Source organism: Octopus sinensis, linkage group LG22 (assembly GCF_006345805.1).
Source record: "Octopus sinensis linkage group LG22, ASM634580v1, whole genome shotgun sequence".
NCBI classification, from domain to species: domain Eukaryota; kingdom Metazoa; phylum Mollusca; class Cephalopoda; order Octopoda; family Octopodidae; genus Octopus; species Octopus sinensis.
The window spans coordinates 12,687,331-12,711,810 of NC_043018.1; the positions used below are offsets into that span (position 1 = coordinate 12,687,331).

Genomic DNA, 24,480 nt, shown 5'->3' on the forward strand with positions numbered 1-24,480 from the left:
TTGGTCCTTTCTCATTTGTAAGGCTCAGTGTCTCGAGATTGGGTTTAAAAATCATCCCCTTTTGATTATTTCTGTAAAATCAACCCCTCTACTGAATTGACATTCCACATCTATTTTTAAAAAAAATATTCTCTTGATCCTTATAACTTGTAATTATGCAAATTTTAAGTAAATTACAAACTTACAACAAAAGCTCTCTCTCACCCATTGCCTATCTACACATAAACACATCTATCATCACAATTGCTTTTATGCTTGCTGTTTTCCATGCTGGCATGGGTTGCATGAGGCTTCTACAGCTGGATGCCCTTCCTTATTTGGGAAGGCATCCAGCTTACTTTTGATAAACCATAGGATCAAACCCCAAACTAGATGATTGCAAAGCAAACTTTTTAATGACAGTTAAGGGTGAGCATGTTTATGTGTAAAGGTGTACAACATAGGGGTCAGGGCGTTGGCAGGAATTGGACAGTTTGACCGCATTCAATATGTTAGAGTTTCAATGTCAGCACTGGCATGGCTTCTATGGCTGTGTGCCCTTCCTAATGCCAACCAATTTACAGAGTGTACTGGCTGCTTTTTCATGACACTGGCACAAGTGAGTTTGCCAAGACAAAGAAAACAACCGAAGTGCACTCAACCGTGTGGTGTTGTAAGAGAGGGGGAGGTGGCTTTTTTTGCCAGGTGTTGAAAGGCTAAAATATGACAGAGCTGCAAGTACAGGTGTAATTATTTTCCCAGACACAGGTGGTACCTGGGTTTTGCTCCTTTCACAGCAGCATTTCTAAATTGTCCTGTTGACAAATTTTAGAGTTGAGCAAACTTAACAAATATTGGTTTCGAATTTTGGCACAACATCAGCAATTTCAAAGGTGGTGGGGAGAATAATCTGATTACATCGATCCCAGTGCTCGACTGATATCAACCCCGAAAGAATGAAAGGCAAAGTCAACCTCGGCAGAATTTGAACTCAGATGACCAAATATTACCTACCATCTGTTCACATGCGCGAGCTTGAGCCTCTCGGAAAAGCTGTAAATCGTATTGTGATGCAAGCCCCTTCAACAACGGTTCCCTTGTTCGACCATTCTTTGTCCTGTGTAGAAGATGTTCAGCTTTGAGTTCATGGGTCAAAGCAACATTCCCTTTCTTCCTCATTTCTATTACTTTTTGAGCTTTTTCTTTCTGTTCTTCTGTTGGTTGCTGAAATGAAAACATGGAATCGCATTAGTCACGGTTTATATTTCTATGTAGCAGCTACACACACACACACACACACACACATCATCATCATCATCATCAACAACATTTAACATCCGTTTTCCATGCTGGCATGGGTTGGATGACTTGACAGGAACTGCACCAGGTTCCATAGTGTGTTTTTGGCTTGGTTGCTAAGGCTGGATGCCCTACCTAACGCCAACTACTCCACAGAGTGTACTGGGTGCTTTTTATGTGGTACCAGCACCTACACCATTGCTTTTAGGGTCTCATTTCTGTTGTGGTGGGTGGGTCATCTCGAGTACAGCAATGCATCTTCGTCCTCTGTCCTCATGTTCATAAGATTCAACATTTTTAGATTGCCTGTCGATACTTCATCCCATGTCTTCCTGGGTTGCCCCTTTCCACAACTCTCGCCCACATAGAAAACTACAATTTCACAGGGTTCACTTTTATTTCCCACCCTCTTCCTTCTGCCTGGCACTCAGCCTCAGCTGACTCCAATGCTGGAATTTGTTCTCTTTTATCTTTTACTTCTTTCACTCATTGGACTGTGGCCATGCTGGGGCACCATCTCGAAAAGTTTTAGCAGAACAAATTGACTCCAGTACTTATGTTTTTTTTTCTTGTATCAAGCCTGGTACTTAACCTATTTGCTGAATGTCTGAGTCACAGGGATTCACACAAACCAACATTGATTGGCAGACAGCACCCACCACCACCACCCTCCACACCATCTCAGAACTGAGTGGTTAAAAACAAGGGTGGTGCACAAGCAATGGGCATTGCCCTCTGGTTAGAACCAATGACAGGGCAAAAGAGCTAATTCCAAAATAGACACAGATTATATATGATCTCACATTTAGCTAAGATGGATGAGTTGACAAATCTACAAATTCATCTCTACGTTACTTCATAACAACACTTAACAACGAACAGTAGTAATTCCCCTTCACTCAATCAGAGTTTAAGCTAAGCAACATCTCTGTCGATATTTCTGTTATTTAGAAATTACAATGCATTCATCCTCACTGCATGTTCGTTAACCATGTTGCGAACAACCCCACCTGCAGTCTACTCTCTTTACTTGCTTCAGTTATCTGACTGTGGCCATGCTGGAGCACTGCCTTTAGTCGAAGAAATCGAACCCAGGACTTATTCTTTGTAAGCGTAGTACTTATTCTATCGGTCTCTTTTTGCCAAACCACTAAGTTACAGGGACATAAACACACCAGCATCGGTTATCAAGCGATGTTGGGGGACAAACACAAACATATATATATATATATATATATATATATACCATGGGCTTCTTTCAGTTTCCATCTACCAAATCCGCTCACAAGGCTTTGGTCGGCTCAAGGCTATAGTAGAAGACACTTGCCCAAGGTGCCACGCAGTGGGACTGAACCCAGAACCATGTGGTTGGTAAGCAAGCTACTTACCACACAGCCACTCCTGTGCCTGGTTATAAGATATAATATAAATTTCTTGTTACAGTGATCATTGTCACCACCCATTAATGTCTGCTTTCCATGCTGGCATAAGATCAGACGGTCTGACCAGAGCTGGGAAACTGAGAAGCTGCACCAGGTTCCAGTCTGATCTGGCTTGGTTCCAACGGTTGGATGTCCTTCCTAACACCAACCACATTACATTGATTAAGATTTTTAAAAAAACAAAAACAAAAAAAAACTTTCATCAAAATTTCATCCTAAATTCTGTTCTAAACTGATGACAGAGTTAGTTCAACAAATTCTTCATTCTTTCCAAAATTTATTGAAACGAAGGCAGTGTTTTTTCAATACAAATCAGATAAGAAAAGGGTTAAACAAACTCCCTTATTAAAGTGTGACAAATAACGAGAGAATCAAAACTAATTTCTAAAAATCTAACGAAGCACTTACTTGCCGTCGAAGGTCCCGCCGTTCATTTAAGTTTTTCACAATTTTCTTTCTCTCTTCAGAAGATTTTTGTCTTTCCTCAAATCGTTTCTAAAAGAGACGACACAGATGTTAACTTGTTTGTCAACATTCTATAAACTGCAAAGTGGCAGGCTTTATACAATATGCTAGAAATCAATCAAACTTTTAAAAATACCAATAACATTATTACGGAGATGTACTCGCATAGCAAGTAATTTGATCTGAGATCGTGTGCTGAAACGAAAACAATTGCAGCGTGGAAGGTGTTTATAAGCCATTTAAGAAACACACAAGAGCCGTTCGATTCACTTCAACATTTAAGTTTAAACTTAAATGTTGAAGTGAATCGAACGGCTCTTGTGTGTTTCTTAAATGGCTTATAAACACCTTCCACGCTGCAATAACATTATTATCATGAATTTAATGCCTGGCTTTTTCTATCCTGGCACAAATTAGGTGATTCTTCGAGTCACAATTGTAGTAGTAAAACCTATGCTAGGGCAATAGATAAACTTTGTCTATGAAGACGGAATCCAGCAGATTCTGCAGCAGAAACCTTCATGGTTTAACAGAGAGGAAGGTGACTCCAGCAGCACATTGTGGAATGCAGAGAGTAAGATGACACGAGCCAGACATGTTTGTCATCCACTGCGTCTGTCTCCTTCCCTTGTCATCTTGACCTGGTCTTGCCATTGGACCAGGTCAAAACAATGGTCACAGATGGAAGAGTGGACAGGGCACAACTGGGTTTTTTTTTTCATTTTAAGACAAAGTCATCCTGAAGGCTAAACAGATGGTCCTCACTGCTCTGACAGACAAACACAGAGATAATAAAATGGTAAATAAGATACTTAATGAGTCAGTATTTCTATAATTAGAAATTGTTGCAACAGGCCTATTCTTAGTGAATGCGATTTAATCAAATTCATTCAAGAATATTGGATTTTAAAACATTACAAATGTAACAAGAGCACTGAGAGAGTGCGAACCTCCGCCAAGGAAACACCAACATCCTCTCAACGACTAGCCGGAAATGATTTTTAAGATGAGAATATGTGAAATAAACTCAACTGCTCTCACAAACAAGAATACTAAAAATGAACCCAACTGCTCTCAAAAATTAAGTAAAAGAAAAAAAAAGGGAAAATAATCCAGAATCCTTGACCGGTACCGGATCGATCACAAAATCTAATCAGTTGGTGCTAGTCACGAGGCCAAACATCCCTGAAAGTTTCATCCATCCAGTTGTTCTTGAAATAGCTTATCCACAGACAAACACAACTAGAAGCAATACCTGTGCCTTAACGAAGGAGGCAGAGGTAATAAACAAATTCGTTACATGGTTCCAGTGACTCTAATCCATTGTTCTCCTCTGCCCCCTACTTATTACTTTACAGATCCTTGTCAATCTAATTCTACCAAAGAATCTTTGTAAGGAGGACATAAATAATTTTTTCCCAAGACACAAAAGTAGCAAAGAAATGGCCACCCGTCTTCTGGGGTTTTTCCACTCTGCACTGATGAAGCACAATGAAATTTATCAGCATCCTCTTCTTTTCCTACTGAACTACTCTTTCACTGAGGCAGAAAATGTGTTAGTCTTTAGGCCTGTGTTCAAGAAGTGAGAAGTTATCCATTTGCAGAGTTTAAACTTTTGGAAAACTGGAAGAAGATCTGTTACAGGACAAAAAGCCTTGAGTAAAGGAGGTGGAGAGAAAAGAGGGCAGAATGAGACAAACTTACTTTACACTCGTCAGCTGTGGTGTTGTGGTAGAGAGGACATCCCGATATGGTCCGATGTGTTTCATGCTTGCCAGTCATATGACCTACAAAATTAAGACATTCTAAGCATAAATAGGAAAAGACAATAAATACCTATTATTTGAAAAAAAAAATAGAGCAATAAACTTGAAACTGAGTGATGCACAGTTGGAACACTGCTATGAGCATCAACACACTCATTATATTTTCATTAAATAAAGGTTTTGAGCACACGAGGATAGAAAATCAATTTGCCTTTTGTATATGTGGCCACTAACACAATCTCTTTGCTATTGAACTCACAATGTGTATATATATATATATATATATATATAATATATATATATATATATATATATATATAAATATAAAATGAGGAGTGTATATTTAGTTTTTGATATTTGTACATGTGTGTTTTTATACAAGGTCTGATCAATAAATATCTGGACTGTTGCCATAGTAACAAAGCTAAAGCATGCAGTGTGAAGCTGCTTGGCAAAGATTGACCCTGAACTCTGCTGTGCATGCACACTGAGTTTTAATGTTTTTGTTCACTTCTGCTGTTTACAGCAGTGCTTGGAAGGAACGTGTGTAGCGTGTGATCATTGCATTGACCGTGACAGAGAAAGATGTCATGGCGATACCTGCTCAGAGGCCTATGCAAATTTACAGAAAGTGTGTGGAGAGGAGTGTATTAGACGCACACAGATGTACAAGTGGTTCAGATGTTTCCAAGATGGCTGAAAAAATGTTGATAAAGACGAACTTTCTGGGAGACCCACAACCAGCAGAACTGGGAAAAACATCACAGATGTGCATGCAGCTGTGAGGGGAAATTGTGAAATCACCATCCGTGATTTATCAGAGGATGAGCAGATTAGTTATGGTTCAGTTCAGTCCATTATCACTGAAGATTTGGGTAGAGACACGTGTCTATCAAGTTTGTGCCAAAACTGCTTTCAGCTGACCAGTTGCACAAGATCTCCTCGACTGTGTCGAGAATGATGGAAAGTTTGCATAGACCTCTGGGCGAGTATTGCCAAGCCTTTGGCAAAATTTGATGCAGACTCTCTGCTCAACCTTGCCACGGTCAATGCAACAATCACACACTACACACCTTCCCTCCAAGCTCTGCTGTAAACAGCAGAAGTGAGCTAAAACATTAACACTTAGTGCACAACAGAGCTCAAGGTCAATCTGTGCTAAGCAGCTTTACTCAGCGTGCTTTAGTTTCGTCACTATGGCAACAGTTTAGATACTTATTGATCAGACCGTGTGTGTGTATATATAGGCACTGATGTGGCTGTGTGGAAAGAAGTTTGCTTCCCAACCACATGGTCCCAGGTTCAATTCCACCATGGGTGAGTGCGTTTCATTATAGCTTCAGGCCGACCAAAGCCTTGTGAGCGGATTTGGTAGACGGAAACAGAAAGAAGCTCGTCACACATATATGTCTGCGTTTGTCCCTCACCTCACTGCTTCACAACCATTGTTGGTGCGTTTACGTCTCTGTAACTTAACAGTTTGGTAAAGGTGACTGATAGAATAAGTACCAGTGCTTTAAAAAATAAGTACTGGAGTCGATTCATTCGACTAAAATTCCTTAAAGCAGCACCCCAGCCTAATGACTGAAACAAGTAAAATATAATGAACTTTCATCATTCAACATTTACATATATATATATATACATATATATATATATACATATATATATATATATATTATGTTCTGCATGTTGAACACAATGCTGAGTGGCAGTTCTTCCGGCTCATTATGTTCTGAGTTCAAGTCCTGCCATGGTCAACTTTACCTTTCATCCTTTTGGAGCTTCCTGGAGTCCATGTAGTTATCATTATCATTGTTTAACAGCCACTTTCCATGCTAGCATGGGTTGGACAATTTGACTGAGGTCTGGCAAACCAGATGGCTGCACCAGGCTCCAATCTGATCTGGCAGAGTTTCTACAGCTGGATGCCCTTCCTAACGCCAACCACTCCGAGAGTGTAGTGGGTGCTTTTACATGCCACTGGCACGAGGGCCAGTCAGGTGGTATTGGCAATGGCCATGCTCAAATGGTGCTTTTTATGTGCCACCTGCACAGGAGCCAGTCCAGCGGCACTGGCAATGACCTCGCTTGAATGTTTTTTCATGTGCCACCAGCACAAGTGCCAGTAAGGCGACACTGGTAACTCACCTCTTGAATCACATCCTGGGAATGGACATCTGGAATTCTCATTGTAATCTGTCAGAGGTGTAGCCCGTTTCTCGGCAAACCCATAGAGTGCCTGCAGCTTGGCATTTGCAATTTTCTCCTCTTTAGAAGTTATCTGACCATTTGGGTCGCACTCCGTATCACTGCTGGACTCAGACTGCACCCTCTTCTTCTTCCTCTCTACACTGGTCTTCTGCAAACCTGAAAATGAAAACCACAATGTCCACTCTTAGATAAATAACAAAAAAGAAGAGAGAGAGAGAAAGAGATAAAGGAGAAAAAATGAGGTAAAGGCTTTATATGCTGACCAGTTAAATATCACCTGTTCACTGTTATAGGAGGCCATTAGCAAAGTTCATTTAACTGCAATCTCTTATGGTACCCGCTTGGATAATTTATCCCAATACAGTAATCGCATTATATATATATATATATTTATGTATAATGCCCATGCAATTAAGAAATTTGTATCCCAACCATGTAGTTTCAGTCCTATTGTGTTGCACCATGGGAAAATATCTTCTACTATAGCCCTGGTTTGCCAAGCCTTTGTGAGTGGATTTGGTAGATGAAAACTGAAAGAAGCCTGCTCTCTCTATATATATATATTATATATGCATACATGTGTCTTGACATTGTGCAACAGTTCTCAGCAAGCATCACTGTCAGGTAAGCAGTCTTGTTAACTTCAGATCTTCCGTAAAAACATGTCCAGCCATAGAAAGATATCCTTCTTGGAAACATATGAGGGCATCTGGTCATAGAAAACTGGCTTTGAATTTCTTGATGCATTCAAACATAGAAAAACAGATATTAATACAACATGAAATATATTGATGTGTAGTCAAACTTCTGAAAAGATAACTGAACTCTACTACATTGTTATTATCATCTTCTCCATAACATTGGGTTGTCCAGAAAGTTCGTTCCAATTTATACCTTTCGACTTATCTTAGAACATGGTTGAGTCCATAAAATAGGATTTGACTACACCTCCATTTAGAGCACAGTTTAAGCTATCTTTTCGTGAAAGAAGGTTTATGTTCCTATAATCTGTGTTAATTTTGTAACCCTTTAAAATGGAAGATAAGAAAGTTCATTTTCAGCACTTGTTGCTTTGGGAACCAGACAAAAATTGCTGAAGCTCGGCTGGGATGTGTTACCCCACCCTCCATATTCACCAGGTATTGCTCCTTCAGATTTCTGCTTATTCAAGTCTCTGCAGAATAGTCTTAATGGTAAAAATTTCAATTCCTTGGATGACGTAAAAAGATACCTTGATGAATTCTTTGCCATGAAACCACCTCAATTCTGGGAAGAGGGTATTTTCAAGTTAAAGGAAGATGGAGACGCATTGTGCAACAAAATGTTTCATATTTGGTTGATTAAAAATGTAATGGCAAGTATTTATTGACCTTTTTCTTTCCTTTAAAAATCGGCAAGAACTTTCCAGACAACCCAATAAAAGTTAAAATTTTGCTGTCTCATACCATTCGTTGTATGTATCTGTTTTAATCAGGATTTTGGTGAGAAAAAGTATGTACTAAACATGGAGGTTTACAATATGTTTTGAAAAGTAAAATCCCTCACCTGAAGACCGACGAGTAACCCTGGTTTGAGACAACATGTCTCCATCTTCACTTTCCAGTGGGGAGTGGTCGCTCTCATCCGATGTTACTTCAACTTTCTAAAAAATGTTTAGAAGGAAAAAAATTTTTTTAATTCATAAAAAAACTGAGCAATATAAAATACATATTGTACATATTAAAAGCAATGACACCTGTATAATATTGAGAGTGATTTTCTTGTTCTTTTGGTATTTTTATTTACCTTCTCGTACTCACATTAACAACTTTCATAATGTACCTTTTTCAACAACACCTCAACCAAAATGTTGTAATTATCACTAAGTTTAGTAAAACACTTGATGTCAGTACTGACAGCTCAGGTAAACCAGTAAGATTATAATTTTTTGAACTTTTAACGATAACCTCAAGCTTTTAGCATTCAACCTGACCAAAGCTGGTCCAACTGTTCTCCCTGTCTTATGTTCAAACCATCAAAATTTTTATGTAAATTTACGTCTCAAACACTGATAACACAAGTCTAAGGAACTTTTTAAAAATTGTTTTGATAATTTTATGCTACGTTGTATATTTTTCCGGTGCTCAAAAAAGCTCTTTCCCATTAGCTAAGCTTTCCTCACAATTTAAATGATAACCATTGGTAAATCCACATATAGCAGGACAAAATGTAACTAATAAAAATGAATTTGCTATTTCATTTAGCAAAATAAAACGGCACAAATGCATTTGAAAGGAGACAAAATAGATTTTTCAAAGGGCTCTGTTTGTTTTTCTTATGTTCAGCCCCTCAAAATCTCTTCTTTTTCACTTGGAAACTATGCCTGGATCTCTTCTGTTTGTGAGCATTTGATGGACATTCAAGATGCAACATCCAGCAGGAATTTGACCATCATACTGACATTCCATCTTCCTTGATATTTTCTTTCCATCTCTTTTAGGTCTTGATGGAACCTTTCCCCTTGCTCCTCACTCACATCCTCCAGATTTCCTGCAAAGAAATCCGAATGGGCATGCAGAAAATTAAACTTTAAAGCCCATTTTCCAGAATCCTTCCCACAATGTCTTCGTAGTTTGGATCCTTGTGATTACCCCAAGAAGTTCTTCATCACATCTTTCAAACTAATCCATGCATCTTTTTCAGAAACACTAAGAGAGTTCTCAAAATTTTTGTCCTTGATGAGTTTCCTTATCTGGTCCCACAAATACACTCTCTTCAACTTAGGTGTCTGACAATATTTTTTTATTTGAAGCCCTCTCCATCCAGTGACAAAGCTTTTATGAATTGTCCAAGTTTTATATGCAGAGGAGGCAAAAAAACTTTTTTTCAATTTAACCAAACTTTCTCAAAGGATATTCTTTGTTCTTAGTGTAAGTATATCTCTAGTAAGCTGTTCTTTTTTTTTAGACCAATGGAGGTTCCTGGCCCTAATCTCCCATTCACACAAGAAACAAAGAAACTTGGTGTAACCTGACTGTTGGCCAAGCAATATGAAAATTATTTTCAAGTTTGTGTAAATCACCCAGTTGTGAACTTTGAATCTTGTGTCAGAGCGACACCAAATTTTCAGATGCTTCCTTCACAATCCCTGAGTGTCCAACAAGAATGGAAGCATATTTATTACTGTTATGCAGTAGCACAGCTTTAAGACTCTTTGAAGAGTCAATAATGAGTTTCCATTCATCGGGGCTGCCAAACTTTCCAATTAGTCCTGACATATCTGTATATTAAACTAAATTATTTTCCTGAGCAAAATTAGGAACAAGTTCTTTTTTGTGGTTACAATATCCAAAGAATGATGTGCGAGGAGATAAAAGACTCTTGGATTTAAGTCTGAAACCCAAAATCTCAGCAGACTTGTTTGCGATCCCACGCTAGATTAATTCACACTGGTTGAACAGTTGAGGTTCTTGACCTTCACTGCTACTGAAGTCTTCGTTGTCATTGCTATTTCTACATTCTGACTCAGAACTCAAGAGTATGTGCTCAAGGTTTCCTGGTGTCAATGGGGTTGGAACATTCTGGTCCATGGGCAAGAGGTTGGAATGCAGATGGGAGGTTTGGATAAGCAAGGTTTTTACCACTCTCCAGCTGTGTCCCTGCACCTTACATGAGCAAAACTAGTAGAAAATCACTGAATTCTATATCTTGGTATATGACTTAGGTATCTCCATATTCTTGGAACCCCAAAACAAAAAGACTTCTGTGTTCCTTTTGTCCATTGCCTTAGTTCTTCAACACAAACTGAACAGACCTTAAGCCCACTTCTTATCTTGGTCTCCTAATTTCATACAAAAGTAGGTATAGTAAGATCTTTTGATAAAAATCACTAACGTCCCTCGGATGTTTTTTAATTGTAAACTAACCACAATTGTCACAGAGGTTATCCTGGATTGCTGTACATTTTTTAGAAGGCATCCTTGCTTCAAGTGATGTGGAAGTCTATAAGAAAAGGGGAAGAGGTCATTTGTAACAGCATATATTTGATTTACCATCTCAATGTAAACATGATATTAAAGAAGCATTGAAATGTCACACGATACAATAAAGCGATGTATTATGTAGCATAGATACACTGAAAAGAAGGGGAAATAACTGAAATAAAAAAAACCCAGAAAAATGTACGTTCAACCTAAGCAATGTGACCTTGTATATCTTTCTCTCCAAACTGCTTCTGGGTGAGTGAAGCTACAGGGATGCAGGCACATCTTTATAAAGCTAAAGCAGTCTAAATATTGCCAGATGCTTCTTTTTCAAAATTACGCTTATTAATTATACTGTTGTAGTCTATTAAATATACGGCAATATAGTAATAATAAAAGACAATAGTCAAATTTGGGCATAATAGAGTGAAATGCAATGATCAATTTTGTGAAGAAACTGGACGTGATAGGATAATTTCTATGTAATTTTGAAATCAACAGGTAAAAATTGATTAATTTCACTCAATAAAATTTCTTGGTTGCAAAGTTATTTGACTAAATTTTTCAGGTGAGACCTTATTACTTTTTAGGTGCAGATGTAGTTGTGTGGTAAGAAGTTTGCTTCCCAACCACATGGTTCCGGGTTCAGTCCCACTACAAGGCACTTTGGGAAAACATCTACTATAGCCTCAGGCTGATCAAGGTACCTTGTGAGTGGATTTGGTAGACGGAAACTGAAAGAAGCCTGCCATGCGTATGTGTATATAATAATAAATAATTTGGACAAATACACATAATTTGATTAGTGAGTTTAAACGTTGAGTAGAGCATGAAACTACTCGTTTAAGTAATTAATCTTCCTTTCGTTTTCCTCTAAGCAGTTATGACAGCAAAAGCTGATTACATCAGTTTATCTAAACTGGAACACATGATTTCCACATTCAGATTTGAATTGTTTGTGTTGCTATAATATTGTTTGCTTTTATTCATTCCCGAACTTGATGGGCAAATAACAACAAGCCAGCCGACACCAAAAATCTCTGCTGATATTTCTTTATCAATGAACCTGAAGAGACCCAGACTGATGCGTCAAAGCATTTGTTGTACCCAATAAAAGTCTAATATGAAATCCATCTCCTACTATTAATTAACACTATAAATCATCATCATCATCGTTTAACGTCCGTTTTCCGCGCTAGCATGGGTTATATATATATATATATATATTAGTGTTTGTATAGTAGGGTCGTCGGTTGGGCATTGTCTGTGAGAAAAACAGCACCATGATGATCCAATTCACTCTAGAACCTCCAATACGAACAGATAGTGAACAATCAGTAGAACCGTTGGCTTGCGTCGTGTCTCCAAGACATGTACCAAGAGTAACCAAAATCAAACATCCAGCCAACCTCATGGGGTCTGGAGCGATCACTAGTGATGTTGATGTTATGCCTCTATTCATCTTCTCCCATGGCCTCAGACTCAACACAGAGGCCTACATCAAATGCCTGGAGGAGGGAGCTGTTATATCCTTATGGATAAACACAGACACTACAAGTGTGTAACAATATAATTGAAACAAACGGCAGTGACTACATAACAACAATCTTTTAAGAACCAACAATCCCCCCCTGCTAACTTGGACTGTAAACTTTGAACTGTCAACACACACACTGTGCAATTACCACAAATTACCTCACTTACTCAGATTGCTACTATTTATATGTAGTGGTCCAGTCCATTCTCATCAGGGAGGGAGGGGGGATGTTGTACTTTTGCACAACAGTAGTGCTGCCCTGGGTCAAGAGGGTGGCTGCTGGAAGACCCTATGTTTGACACCAGGACTGCACCATGCCACACAAGCAGAACCCAGTCATGGCTGTCAAACAATTTCTGCAACCACATCACCCCTAACATCTGGCCATCTAACTCCCCACACTGCAACTCCCTTGATTATTATGTTTGGGGTGCAATTGAGTGAGAGACCAACAAAACTCCTTGTAACACCAAAGATGAACTGAAGGCAAGGATTATGGCAGCATTCACCAACTTAAACAAGAAGACACTCCAGAAGAGTTGCAGGAGATTCTGAAGTCGTCTGGAAGCCAAGGTTGAAGCCAATGCCGATTTTATTGAATAAATTTACTCTTTAGTATTTCAAGATATTTTTATGTAACTTTGGTAAATATATCTGTTAAAATGAGATGTCAGTGTTATTTTCAGTTTTGCATAATTTAGACGACAATATATTCACCGCACCCTGTATATACATCAAATGCTCCTGTTATGTGATAACACAGATCATGTGATTAAACATTATCAATTGAAAAACGCTATGAACGTTTTTTACCAACCCACTATATATATATATGTGTGTATGTATGCCCTCATAATTTAGTAGTTCTGCAAAAGAGATCAATCGAATAAGTACTAGGCTTTAAAAAAAAAAGGAGTACTTGGGTTAATTCATTCAACTAAAAATTCTTCAATGGCCGCAGTCTAATGACTGAAATAAGATAAAAGATGAGGGTATATTAAGATTAATCCTATTTCTGACACACAAACACCATCATCAGTGTTTTACATCTGCTTTCCATGTTGGTGTGGAAAGGATGGGCTACCAAAGATAAGTGCACACAGAGACTGATGGGCCAGGGGACTGCATCTCTCCACTAGTATTTCATTTTCAGCTTGGTTTCCAGGGTTGGATGACTCTCTTAGCATTACCCACTCTACAGAGTGTACTGGGTACATTTTTCCATAGTATCAATACTAGGGAAGTTATCAGTGATTTGGCAAGACTAGATGGTCCTCTTGATACCCATGCTGAACCTTAAAAAGGAGCTGACAGAGGACCAGGATATGTGGTGCATTGCTGTACTTGAGAAGACCCACCCACCACAATAGAACTGAGATCCTAAAACCAAGGTGCTATGTGAAAAGTATTGGGGTGGGAGTGGTTGGTATTAAGAAAGGCTGTAGAAACCAAGCCAAAGTAGACTATGGAACCAAGTTTAGCACCTGGCCTTGCTGGTTCCTGTCAAGCCAAGCCAATCCATGCCAGCATCGAAAACAGACATTAAATGTCGATGATGATGTACATACATTCAAAGTGATGTAAACGCAGTGCGGTGGGCACATGACAAACACCATCCGATCGTGGCCGTTCGCCAGCCTCATCTAGCACCTGTGTCGGTGGCACATAAAAACACCATCCGAAGACCCGGCAAGACTAGTCAGGCCATAACCCATGGCCCCTACCTGGGACGTAGTCAGTCCACCTGTGCATACCTTCCTTCTTGTGACACTTGTGAAGACCTGCTGAGGCAAGTGAAAATCAAAACAAATCAAAATAGATGAACATCAATGGAATTTGTATCTTTGTGGTACCAGTGCCGGTGGCACGGGGCACATAAGAAAACCATCCGAACGTGGCCGTAGCCAGTACCGCATCGACTGGCCTCCGTGCTGTGGGCACGTAACAAGCACCATCCGATCGTGGCCGTTTGCCAGCCTCATCTGGCACCTGTGTCGGTGGCACATAAAAACACCATCCGAGCGTGGCCGTCTGCCAGCCTCGTCTGGCACCTGTGTCGGTGGCACATAAAAACACCATCCGAGCGTGGCCGTCTGCCAGCCTCGTCTGGCACCTGTGTCGGTGGCACATAAAAAACACCATCCGAGCGTGGCCGTCTGCCAGCCTCGTCTGGCACCTGTGTCGGTGGCACATAAAATCACCCACTACACTCTCGGAGTGGTTGGCGTTAGGAAGGGCATCCAGCTGTAGAAACACTGCCAGATCTGACTGGACTGGTGCAGCTTTCGGGCTCCCCAGACCCCAGTTGAACCGTCCAACCCATGCTAGCATGGAAAGCGGACGTTAAATGATGATGATGAGGATAAGAGGTTAATTTGACCAAGGAAACAGTGCGACGGCAGAGGAAGAGGCGAAAGTATAGGGGAAAAAGGGCTGAAGAGTACGATGGTAAACATGGGGAGGCTAAAGTGTAGTGAGGGGCAACAGATTCAATGGAGTCTCTTATACATGGACTTCATGATGGGCCAAAGCTGTCAAGATGACTGTAGGGGAGAGAAGCATAAAAGAGGTGTGAGAAATAAGGGCAACAAGAAAGTCAGTGGTGGAAAGATAAAAGGAGTCAAGGTGTGAAGGAGGCTGTGATGTAGGCCTGGCAGCACATACATAAACACACAAAACCCTCAAATCCACACGCACATATATTGGGTTGTTTCACATGAAATGTCGTATTTGAAAGGCAACAATAAAATGTTTCAGAAGTGTTAGAGAACTGATTTATTTAATCAAAGTAGGATCCATGTTCATTTATAAAGTTTACCTAACATTTATGTCAAATAGTCCATCTTTAAAAAAATTAAAAAATTCCTCTTTTGCCGTGATAAACTGTCCAAATGCTTCAGTTACCTCTTTTCTGTTTAAGAATGTCTTATTGCTTATGAAAAGCTCAAAATGCTTAAATAAGTGAGGATCAGTAGGAGAGATATCAGGGGAATAGGGAGGATGTTGCAAAATCTCATAGTTCAGGCTTTGCAACTTTTGAACCGTAGCTTGAGGAGTGTGAGGAAGTGCATTGTTTTGGAGCAGAATTGGGCCATCTCTATTCACTTAGTCTGGGTTGCTTCTTTTTCAAATTCTCATACATACAATCAATTTCCTGGCAATATGATGTTGCTGTTACTGTTTTTCCTTGTTGCAAAAAGGAACATCATACAGTGACCTCTAACTTTTTAGGGTGCAATGGTGGGTTTGGGTAGTGTTTAGGTGATTTTCTTGCATCTAATCACTGTCCTGTTCTCCTGCTGTTGTCAAAGAGTGTCCATTTCTCATCATAAGAAAAGATTTGATGCAAAAATGGCTTTTCTCCAGTTGAGAAAGGAATACGGAGCACATGTCGAGACGTCTGTTTTTCTGAATCTCATTCAAATGATGTGGAACAAACCTACCTGTTTTCTTAACTTTTCCAATTTTTTACAGGTGTCGGAAAACAGTTGTGCAAGATGTTTGGAGATCTGATGAAAGTTTTCAAACCTTTGTTCTCGGATTTTGTACAACCAAAGCATTTAATCCACCATGCCGAATAACTGATTTTGGCCTACCACTTGGTTCATTTTCAAGGCTATCATCTCCTGAACAAGAGGTTTGGAACCATCTCTGAACAGTTCTAATGTCAACAAAACCATTACCAAAGGCCCGCTTGATATTCCGTAGAGCTTCTGCAGCAGAGTGACCCAGTTTGTACTCCTAACCCATGCCATTTTGGAAAAGCAGATGTAAAACACTGTTGCTGGTAGGACTAAAGATTTATTTAGAATGTTTAGGGAAGTAGAAGCTATTGCAGTAGCAGCAAGACAGACAAATAGAACCAACCAAATATTATGTTTTTATTTGTTGACCAAATCAGAAAATGTACCCATAGTCATTCTTTCCTAACTTGGGAGTAAATTTCTTTGAACAAAAGAATATTGTCAGAATGTTGTGCAAAGAACTATGACCACAACACATCTATATATTTCTAGAGACTCAAGAGATACTAGTTGCATATGATCAATTGCATATGTAATCATCGTCATCATTTAACATCCACATTCCACGCTGGCATGGGTTGGACAATTTGACTGAGGGCTGGCGAACCAGATGGCTGCACCAGGCTCCAATCTGATCAGGCAGAGTTTCTACAGCAGGATGCCCTTCCTAACGCCAACCACTCCGAGAGTGTAGTGAGTGCTTTTACGTGCCACCGGCACGAGGGCCAGTCAGGCGGTACTGGCAACGACCTCACTTGAATATTTTTCATGTGCCACCAGCACAAGTTTCAGTAAGGCGACACTGGAAACGATCATGCTTGAATGGTGCTTTTTACGTGCCACCGGCACGGAAGCCAGTCAGCTGCTCTGGCAACGATCGCGCTCAGATGGTGCTCTTAGCACTCCACTAGTATGGATGCCAGTCATCAAATTTGATTTCAATTTCACTCTCAACAGGTCTTCACAAGCAGAGCTTAGTGTCCAATGAAGGAAAGGTACGCGTAAGTGGGCTGGTTACACCCCTGGCATAGGCCATGGGTTGTGGTCTCACAAGCACAGCATACTTCCAAAGGTCTCAGTCACTTGTCATTAGTCAATGTTAACTTAAATTGCAAATGGACTGAAACCATGACCGAGTATTACCATAGAGAAGTGTTGGATATGTTGTGCTTAATAAAGAGTGTTAGAAGCAGACCAAGGAAGACATGGGGGAAAAAGCACTGAGATTTGATTGGAGAATGGTTAGCTCTTACAGGTCAGGTGAAATGGTGATAAAAACAATGATGACAATGCTTTTCAGACAGTTGCTTTAAGCCGTTCTGAGATGAAGATCAATCATTTTAATTGCCGGCTAAGTATTCAAACCCTATCGATACTGTGCCAGATAAGGGTTAATTTCGTTCATATGATAATTCACGAACAGCTGTGGATGTTAAGATGCTAGCTACAAGACTGAACAATTTACTCTCAAATAGTTGTGCCTGAGTCATTGAAAAAATATTTTTGTCTCAAAAAACTTCAATATATTAGATAGTAATCATGAACTATCTAGAGCAGGGATAGGGAACCATTATAGTACCAGGGTCAACATATGCATAAGAGCCTGTGGGTGAGAGAGTACAACTGAACAGCGAAAAATAATCGTTACAAATTCCACCCAGACTCCTCTTCTCCCTTTCTTGCTAAAGCAGCCATGTTATCACCTCTCTTTCCTACTTTAGCCTCTCAACACTTGGCACAAAACCACCATCACTCTATCAAGGGAACTTGTCTTACAATTTACTTCATCTCACTAGTGTTGGTACCATGAAAAAAAAAGCACTCAATACATTCTGTAAAATGAGTGACCATTCAGGAGAGCACCCAGTTGTAGAAACCTTGCTGAAGTAGATATTGGAGTTCAACCACAGTCCTCTGGCTCTATGGATCTTGTTGAATCATCCAAAACATGTAAGCAGGGAATACAGATGTTGAATGATGATGAAATTTCTGAATATGTAACTTTTAAATTACTGTTTTGATCTTAAGATTGATTTTTAGAGTGTTTATCAGAGAGTGGTTTCAAAACAGAATATGAGTGAAATTACATGGACAAAGGATTCCCTACTAATGTAGAGAGGTACAGCTCATCATCAGAGGTAGTATGGGAGACTGTCTGAATCCTTTCACAACCAAAAAACTTTGTTGTTCTTATCAAGAAAGTATAATACAAACTTTTTGTCGATGAAACTTTTGATACTTCCACACTTAAGGTAGAACAATTTTTACAAGAATAAGAAAGGAGTTATCTAAATTTTTGAAAAGAAATTCAGAATCACAATAACGATTGAAAATTAAATATAGATTAAACTGTTTGGCTTTTTTTTTGTGCAGCTAGAACAAAACTAGGAGTCTGGGAATTTGCCCTCGAGGGGATAGAGTGAAGAAATTTCAGTTTTGAAAGCTAACAAACTCCTAACAAACTTTGACTTCTAAGCACAGCACAACTCAGAATCAAAGAATATTACTGGTCTCCGAAGTTCTGCAATTGCCATGGGCATAGCATCTTCCTTGAAACCAAATCATTGAGAGAAATCTCACAGAAAGTGAAGTTCAACCAACTCCAATACTCTCAAATGCATCTTACCTCCATCAATAGCCTGAACTTATAGCTATGTGTCATGTTGTGAATTATTTTATATACTAACCATTACCAACATATATACAAAACCTATTGACAGCATAAAAGCTTACAGTAGCATGGAGACAAACGACTAGTTTTTGATACAAGCTTAATTTCTCTGCATTAAGTCTAAAATTCCCTCAAGCTTTTGTATAATAGCAGAAACTACAACACAACAAAAGTATCTGTAAGAAAAGTGACAACAGGAAAGGTTTTTAAATTCAATATAAATGTTTAATCAGTCTCTCCTTCATCCACTCTCTATGTTTATCGATATTTCCAGAGAGAAAATGGTAAAGTGGCATATATAATGCTTAACGTTGTACATAGATTCCACGTAGAGTTTCAGAATGCCCTGCATTATATATTGTAACCTGGATGATGGGTGTGTGCAGATATATAATGTGTATTTTGATAAACTTCAAAAAATTCTCAACAGTGTCATATCAGATTTACATGTTTAACTAAAACTGCGCATTTTCTATATTTTTACAAAACACAAAACAATTTAATGTAACAATCATATAATAAAAGTAACCGTATCTACCTTAAAGTACTTTTATCATAACTATACTACAGAGCACTCCATATATATATATATATATATATATATATATATATATATATATATATATATATATTGTATGAAATGTCATGACTAAGATATTTATGAAGTATCCACCAATGAAGAGAACATCACAGGAAAAGGAGAAATTAATGTTGTGTAGTGAAAAACAGTGGTCTGAACCGAAATCGGACAGTAAAGATGGATCAGCTCAGCGGGGACATCTCTGTTTACGCAGATGATCGGACAGGCTTGGAGCATCAGCCAAATCTCCGTCTTTGATAGTTGGAATATATTGGTTAATAATGCAATCCAACATTCCACTAAAAAGACGGGGCAGCAATGGCTGGAATGCCTTTGATCAAAGAAAGACCCACCCGATCGGGGTTGGCCTGGAGTGGGGGCGGGTTATGTTATACAAAGCACAACAACAGGGAACATACACACAGCTCTCTCTCTCTCTCTCAATAGAATTTGTTATCACAACCAAATGAAGGATAACAGCTATTTATATATATAAACACGCGCGCGCGAAGATCGTGAGAAAAGGACGATTCTCACAGTCAAAATACTGTTTCGTTTGAATTAGGGAATTAAAACTTCACGAAATAAAACAATTTTTATACTAAAACAGCTCGATGACTAACAAATACCCCCCCCCACACACACACATACACAGTGCGACACGGAAGAATTTCGCTATATTCTAAAAATAATGATTAATATCCATAAATAAGAAGAGATCTGGCGGTTATAATAAACCCGTCGCCTTTTTAATTGCTTCAACAAGAACAGATCTGACATTGACAAATTTTCAGTTTCAAATCGATTTCTATAGGAATGATGATGCAAGACGAAAAAGCGAATGAGATTAGTATTGAACAGAAGAGAAGGCTGGAAATATTTAAAAACTAAGTCAGCCTTAACGATCAAGGGAAACCAATTCATACATATAATAGGCTTGGATCAAAACTCGGAAACGAAGTCCTAAAAGTGAGGGATCGCTTTGCAGCTCAAACGTTTACATAAACTGAGCCCCGAGTTTGCATCCACGTGTGACTGAGAATGCATCAACTCTGTGTAAATATATTTATGCTGGAGTTTTTCTTTCCTTCATCAACTTTTCTCCTAGAATATTTTTAGCAGTCTCTACCCAGTCTATCCAGTACGAAATATCCATGGAGTAAAGCTGAATAGCATAAATAATAAGGGTCCCAGGGTAAGGAATGTGTATAATCGGTCGACATTTCAGAAATATCGGTCGGTCACTGGACACGGAAAAGTCTGGAATAGCCAAATGCAGGATAATGTTTTTGGTAGATCGTTGCAAGGTATTTAGGAACCACATCTTGTATTGGCAAAGAGAACGATAGCTGCGCAAAAGAAATCCTTCATCCTCAGCAGCAGCAAGATAAAGAAATATACCATTTATTTTGAAGCTAAACTGCTGTTATTAGAACGAAGGATCATCATAGATATAATTACAACATCCACTTTTAAGTGGGAATAGATATATATATATACACACAAACGATAGATAGGAGAGAGAGAGAAAGAAGAATTGTGCTCGGATTCCACGATTCACTAATTGTTCAGTCTTTGTGGCAAAGGAAATCGATCAATAAATCTATGAATGGTTGGCACCAGGTTGCAAGAAGGAAATGCTACAAAATAAACCGGCATGATCGTTTCTTATTCCGGCACACAGCGATGGATTGACTGGGAAAACTATCTTCAAACCAAGAAACATTTTCGAAAGCAAACACAAGACTAAACACATTTCTATATCTTTGCAAATTTGCTCCATTTTTAAAAAAATACTTGTCCAATATAATAAATAGACATTACGAGATGTACTTTTCGGAGACGACGGATTCTCAGATATTTGTCGGTCAGATCAAACCATCTCCGATGTTGTCTAATAGCAAAATCCCTGATACAGTAAAAACCAGGTTTATATACACAAATGAACTTGTATTTACACACACATATATACACCTATGTGCACACAGTAAATACATACATATATATATATATATGAGGGAAACAAGAAATTTCAACCAAGGTTATAGACACAAACGAACTTATATATATATATATACACACACACATACATTATATCATCACATACAGTATATATATACACACACATACAGTATATAAATATGTATGTATGTGTGTATATAAGAGAGACACATATATGATGTGTCTGTGAGAGAAACAAGAGAGTTGAACTTACGCTGGGCTTTCTTTTTGGCATGACTTGTAATGTTCCTATAGATGAAGGGTTAAATGAAGGAGTGATGCGGCCTCAGAGCAGCGGCAGAAGCGGGGGGGAAGAAGCAGAGCAACGGCCGAGGCAGCCGTCGACATGATACAGCAACAAGTTCTTTCGCCAAACAACACAACAAGACTGGCGGAATTTTGGAGCGACACGCAGCGCCATCTGCAGACCAAACACGACAACAACAAACAAGGGAGGAAACACGAGAATCGAACACAAAAACAAAGAAAACAAAAAAAAAAAGATATAATTAACCGGAAGTGGAAGGGAGCATTTATTGTAGTCTTGCACCACATAATAAGTGTGTAATCGGGGAGGTTTTATTGATTTTTAATTTCCTTTTATTTTTTCTCTCTCCTCTTCAAAGGCGGTCGCTGCTTGAATCGCTGAGGTTCTCGACCGTCTCTTTATGCACGGATCCCCGTCGTTACTATTCTGCTGGATCCCCTCCATAACCATTCGATCTTTAAAATATAGTTTTATAGACATTTCTTTTCAAAATTGCTATTTTCTCTTTCACAAATCGAAGCTGAAATATGTAAAACGTTAGAGAAACAAACTGATGGTATCTCATCTAAAATATCATTTTTTTCAAGGACACTTAAATACTTCTGTAGATCCAGAATTGGCAATGTTTCGTTTGTAGTAGCACACGTTTCCGTCGATTTCCGTAAAAAATGTAAACACTGAATCGGCCATACATACATACATACATACATACATACATACATACACATACATACATACATACACACACACATACATAGATACATACATAGATACATACACACACATACATAGATACATACACACACACATACATGCAGACATACATATACACATACACCGAGTAAAAAATTACACTGAATCGGCCATACATACATACACACACATACTTACACACACACACACATACATAGATACATACACACACACATACATGCAGACATACATATACACATACACCGAGTAAAAAATTACACTGAATCGGCCATACATACATACATACACACATACATAGATACATACACACATACATACACACACACATACATAGATACATACACATACATATACACATACACCGAGTAAAAAATTTCAGTTATCTCTCTCTTTCACATATTACTCTCTCTGTCTCTTCGCACACACTAACAGAAGCACTCCACTTACACAACATACTGTCTGTCTCCCACACCTCATCAAACACACACACGGGGACTTCAAAAAGAAATTCCCTCATCATAAAATCGCTTCCTCTTAGTCTCTTTCGCTCTCATTACTTCAAATATTCCCGCAAAGCCATATGTAAAAAAATAAAAGTTTTTTACGGAAGTCGACGGAAACGTGTGCTACGACAAACAAAACATTGCCCCTCTATTTAAGTAGCACCAAGATAAGAACGGAACTAGTTGTAATCAGCTTCCCTCGTTCTGCAACATTACTGACATTGTGCCAAAATTTAGAAACAGTTATTATTAAGTCGGTGAGCTTGGTCGAATCGTTAGCACTCCGGGATAATTGCTTAACGGCATTTCGGCGGTCTGAGTTCAAATTCTGCCGAGGTCGACTTTGCCTTTCATCCTTTCGGTGTCGATAAAATAAGTACCAGTTACGCACTGGGGTCGATGTAATCAGCTAGCATCCTCATCCCAAATTCCAGGCCTTGTGCTTTTAGTAGAAACAATTTTCCCCTCCTCTTCAATTAGTTTGGTGATTCGTTTCAATTTAATGTTGTTGATATTACATTTTTATTGATTTCTAACAATGGCACAAGACTTATCAATTTTAGAGGAAGGCTGTAGACAGCTAAATCAACATACAGTTTCATTTGGTAGTTTATTTTTATCTTATCGGCCTTCTTCAAGGAAGGTTTGGAGGTAGAGTTAGCTTCTGCGGGGTTTTCAGTCAGAACATAAGCACAAAGCCTCAAAATTTAGCATTTAATTATATTACCTCACCGTCGCTTTCGACATGTCTAGTGCCCCCTTGGGGTAGTACCCCCCACGTTGAGAACCTTTGGTGTGAGCAATCAGCAGCAGTGCAATGAAATAACTTGCTTAAGGTTTTTACAAACATAAATAATTAAATTAATATTTTTTTTCCCAAGGTTAAGAGAGTTCGTTGGAGCAAACCCAAAAAATGACCTGATTCTATCAGCCCTGCAATTATATAGAGAGAATTTACAAGGGATTGGCAAATTCTGTCATATTCAGCGTTTTTTCCCGTAAATAAACAGTGCTTGTAATTTTAGTTTTTTCATGTTGTTGGTGTTTATCTCTGGGTTAACCATGAAGTAGTAAATCTATTATCAAAGATATTCTAGCCGTGACCATCCCGTCTTTTTAGAGTATCTAGAACTGCATTATCTAATGTTCGGTGTGATTTGTTTTAATAGGAAAGGGTGATTTGAAGGAAATTCGGCTGTTATTCCTTGCTCAGTTCTTAGAGGTAAACCCATAAAGGTTCATTAAGTTATTAAAATAAAGGCAAGCGTTTAAAAGTCAAAATTTTAGTTTGGAAAAAATAATGTCACGATTTCTAATAATGGCACATTTTAAAATATTTGATCTATTTTAAAATAGATAGATAAAATATTTTGGAATATTGTACGTCACCTTGTAAATGACATTACATGCATATATTGACATGACATACTTTACATAATGGCATTTCACTTATGGCGAAAAAAAAGACGTTTTATTGAATAAAACAATGGATACTTTTTGGTTATCTCACCCCCATTAAAAAATTGGTGTTATCTCTGAAGCAAAATTACATTAA

The 24,480-nt window shown here is 38.7% G+C and overlaps 1 protein-coding gene across 2 annotated transcripts in view; it reads right to left on the reverse strand.

Moving 5' to 3' along the window:
• Positions 1-21,891, reverse strand: part of LOC115223225 (histone acetyltransferase KAT7) — a 34,117-nt gene extending 12,226 nt beyond the window's left edge. The window contains exons 1-6 of one of the 2 annotated variants that reach the window (XM_029793708.2): positions 21,655-21,891; positions 8,711-8,807; positions 7,103-7,321; positions 4,890-4,972; positions 3,129-3,215; positions 994-1,203 (exon numbers count right to left, since the gene is read on the reverse strand). In XM_029793708.2, the coding sequence (XP_029649568.1) occupies positions 994-1,203; positions 3,129-3,215; positions 4,890-4,972; positions 7,103-7,321; positions 8,711-8,807; positions 21,655-21,675 (717 nt within the window). In that variant the 5' untranslated portion in view covers positions 21,676-21,891. Of the gene's footprint in view, positions 1-993; positions 1,204-3,128; positions 3,216-4,889; positions 4,973-7,102; positions 7,322-8,710; positions 8,808-20,365; positions 20,581-21,654 lie in introns of those variants that run through there. The other variant, XM_036512334.1, reaches the window with a different exon arrangement.
• Positions 21,892-24,480: the final 2,589 nt, after the last annotated feature.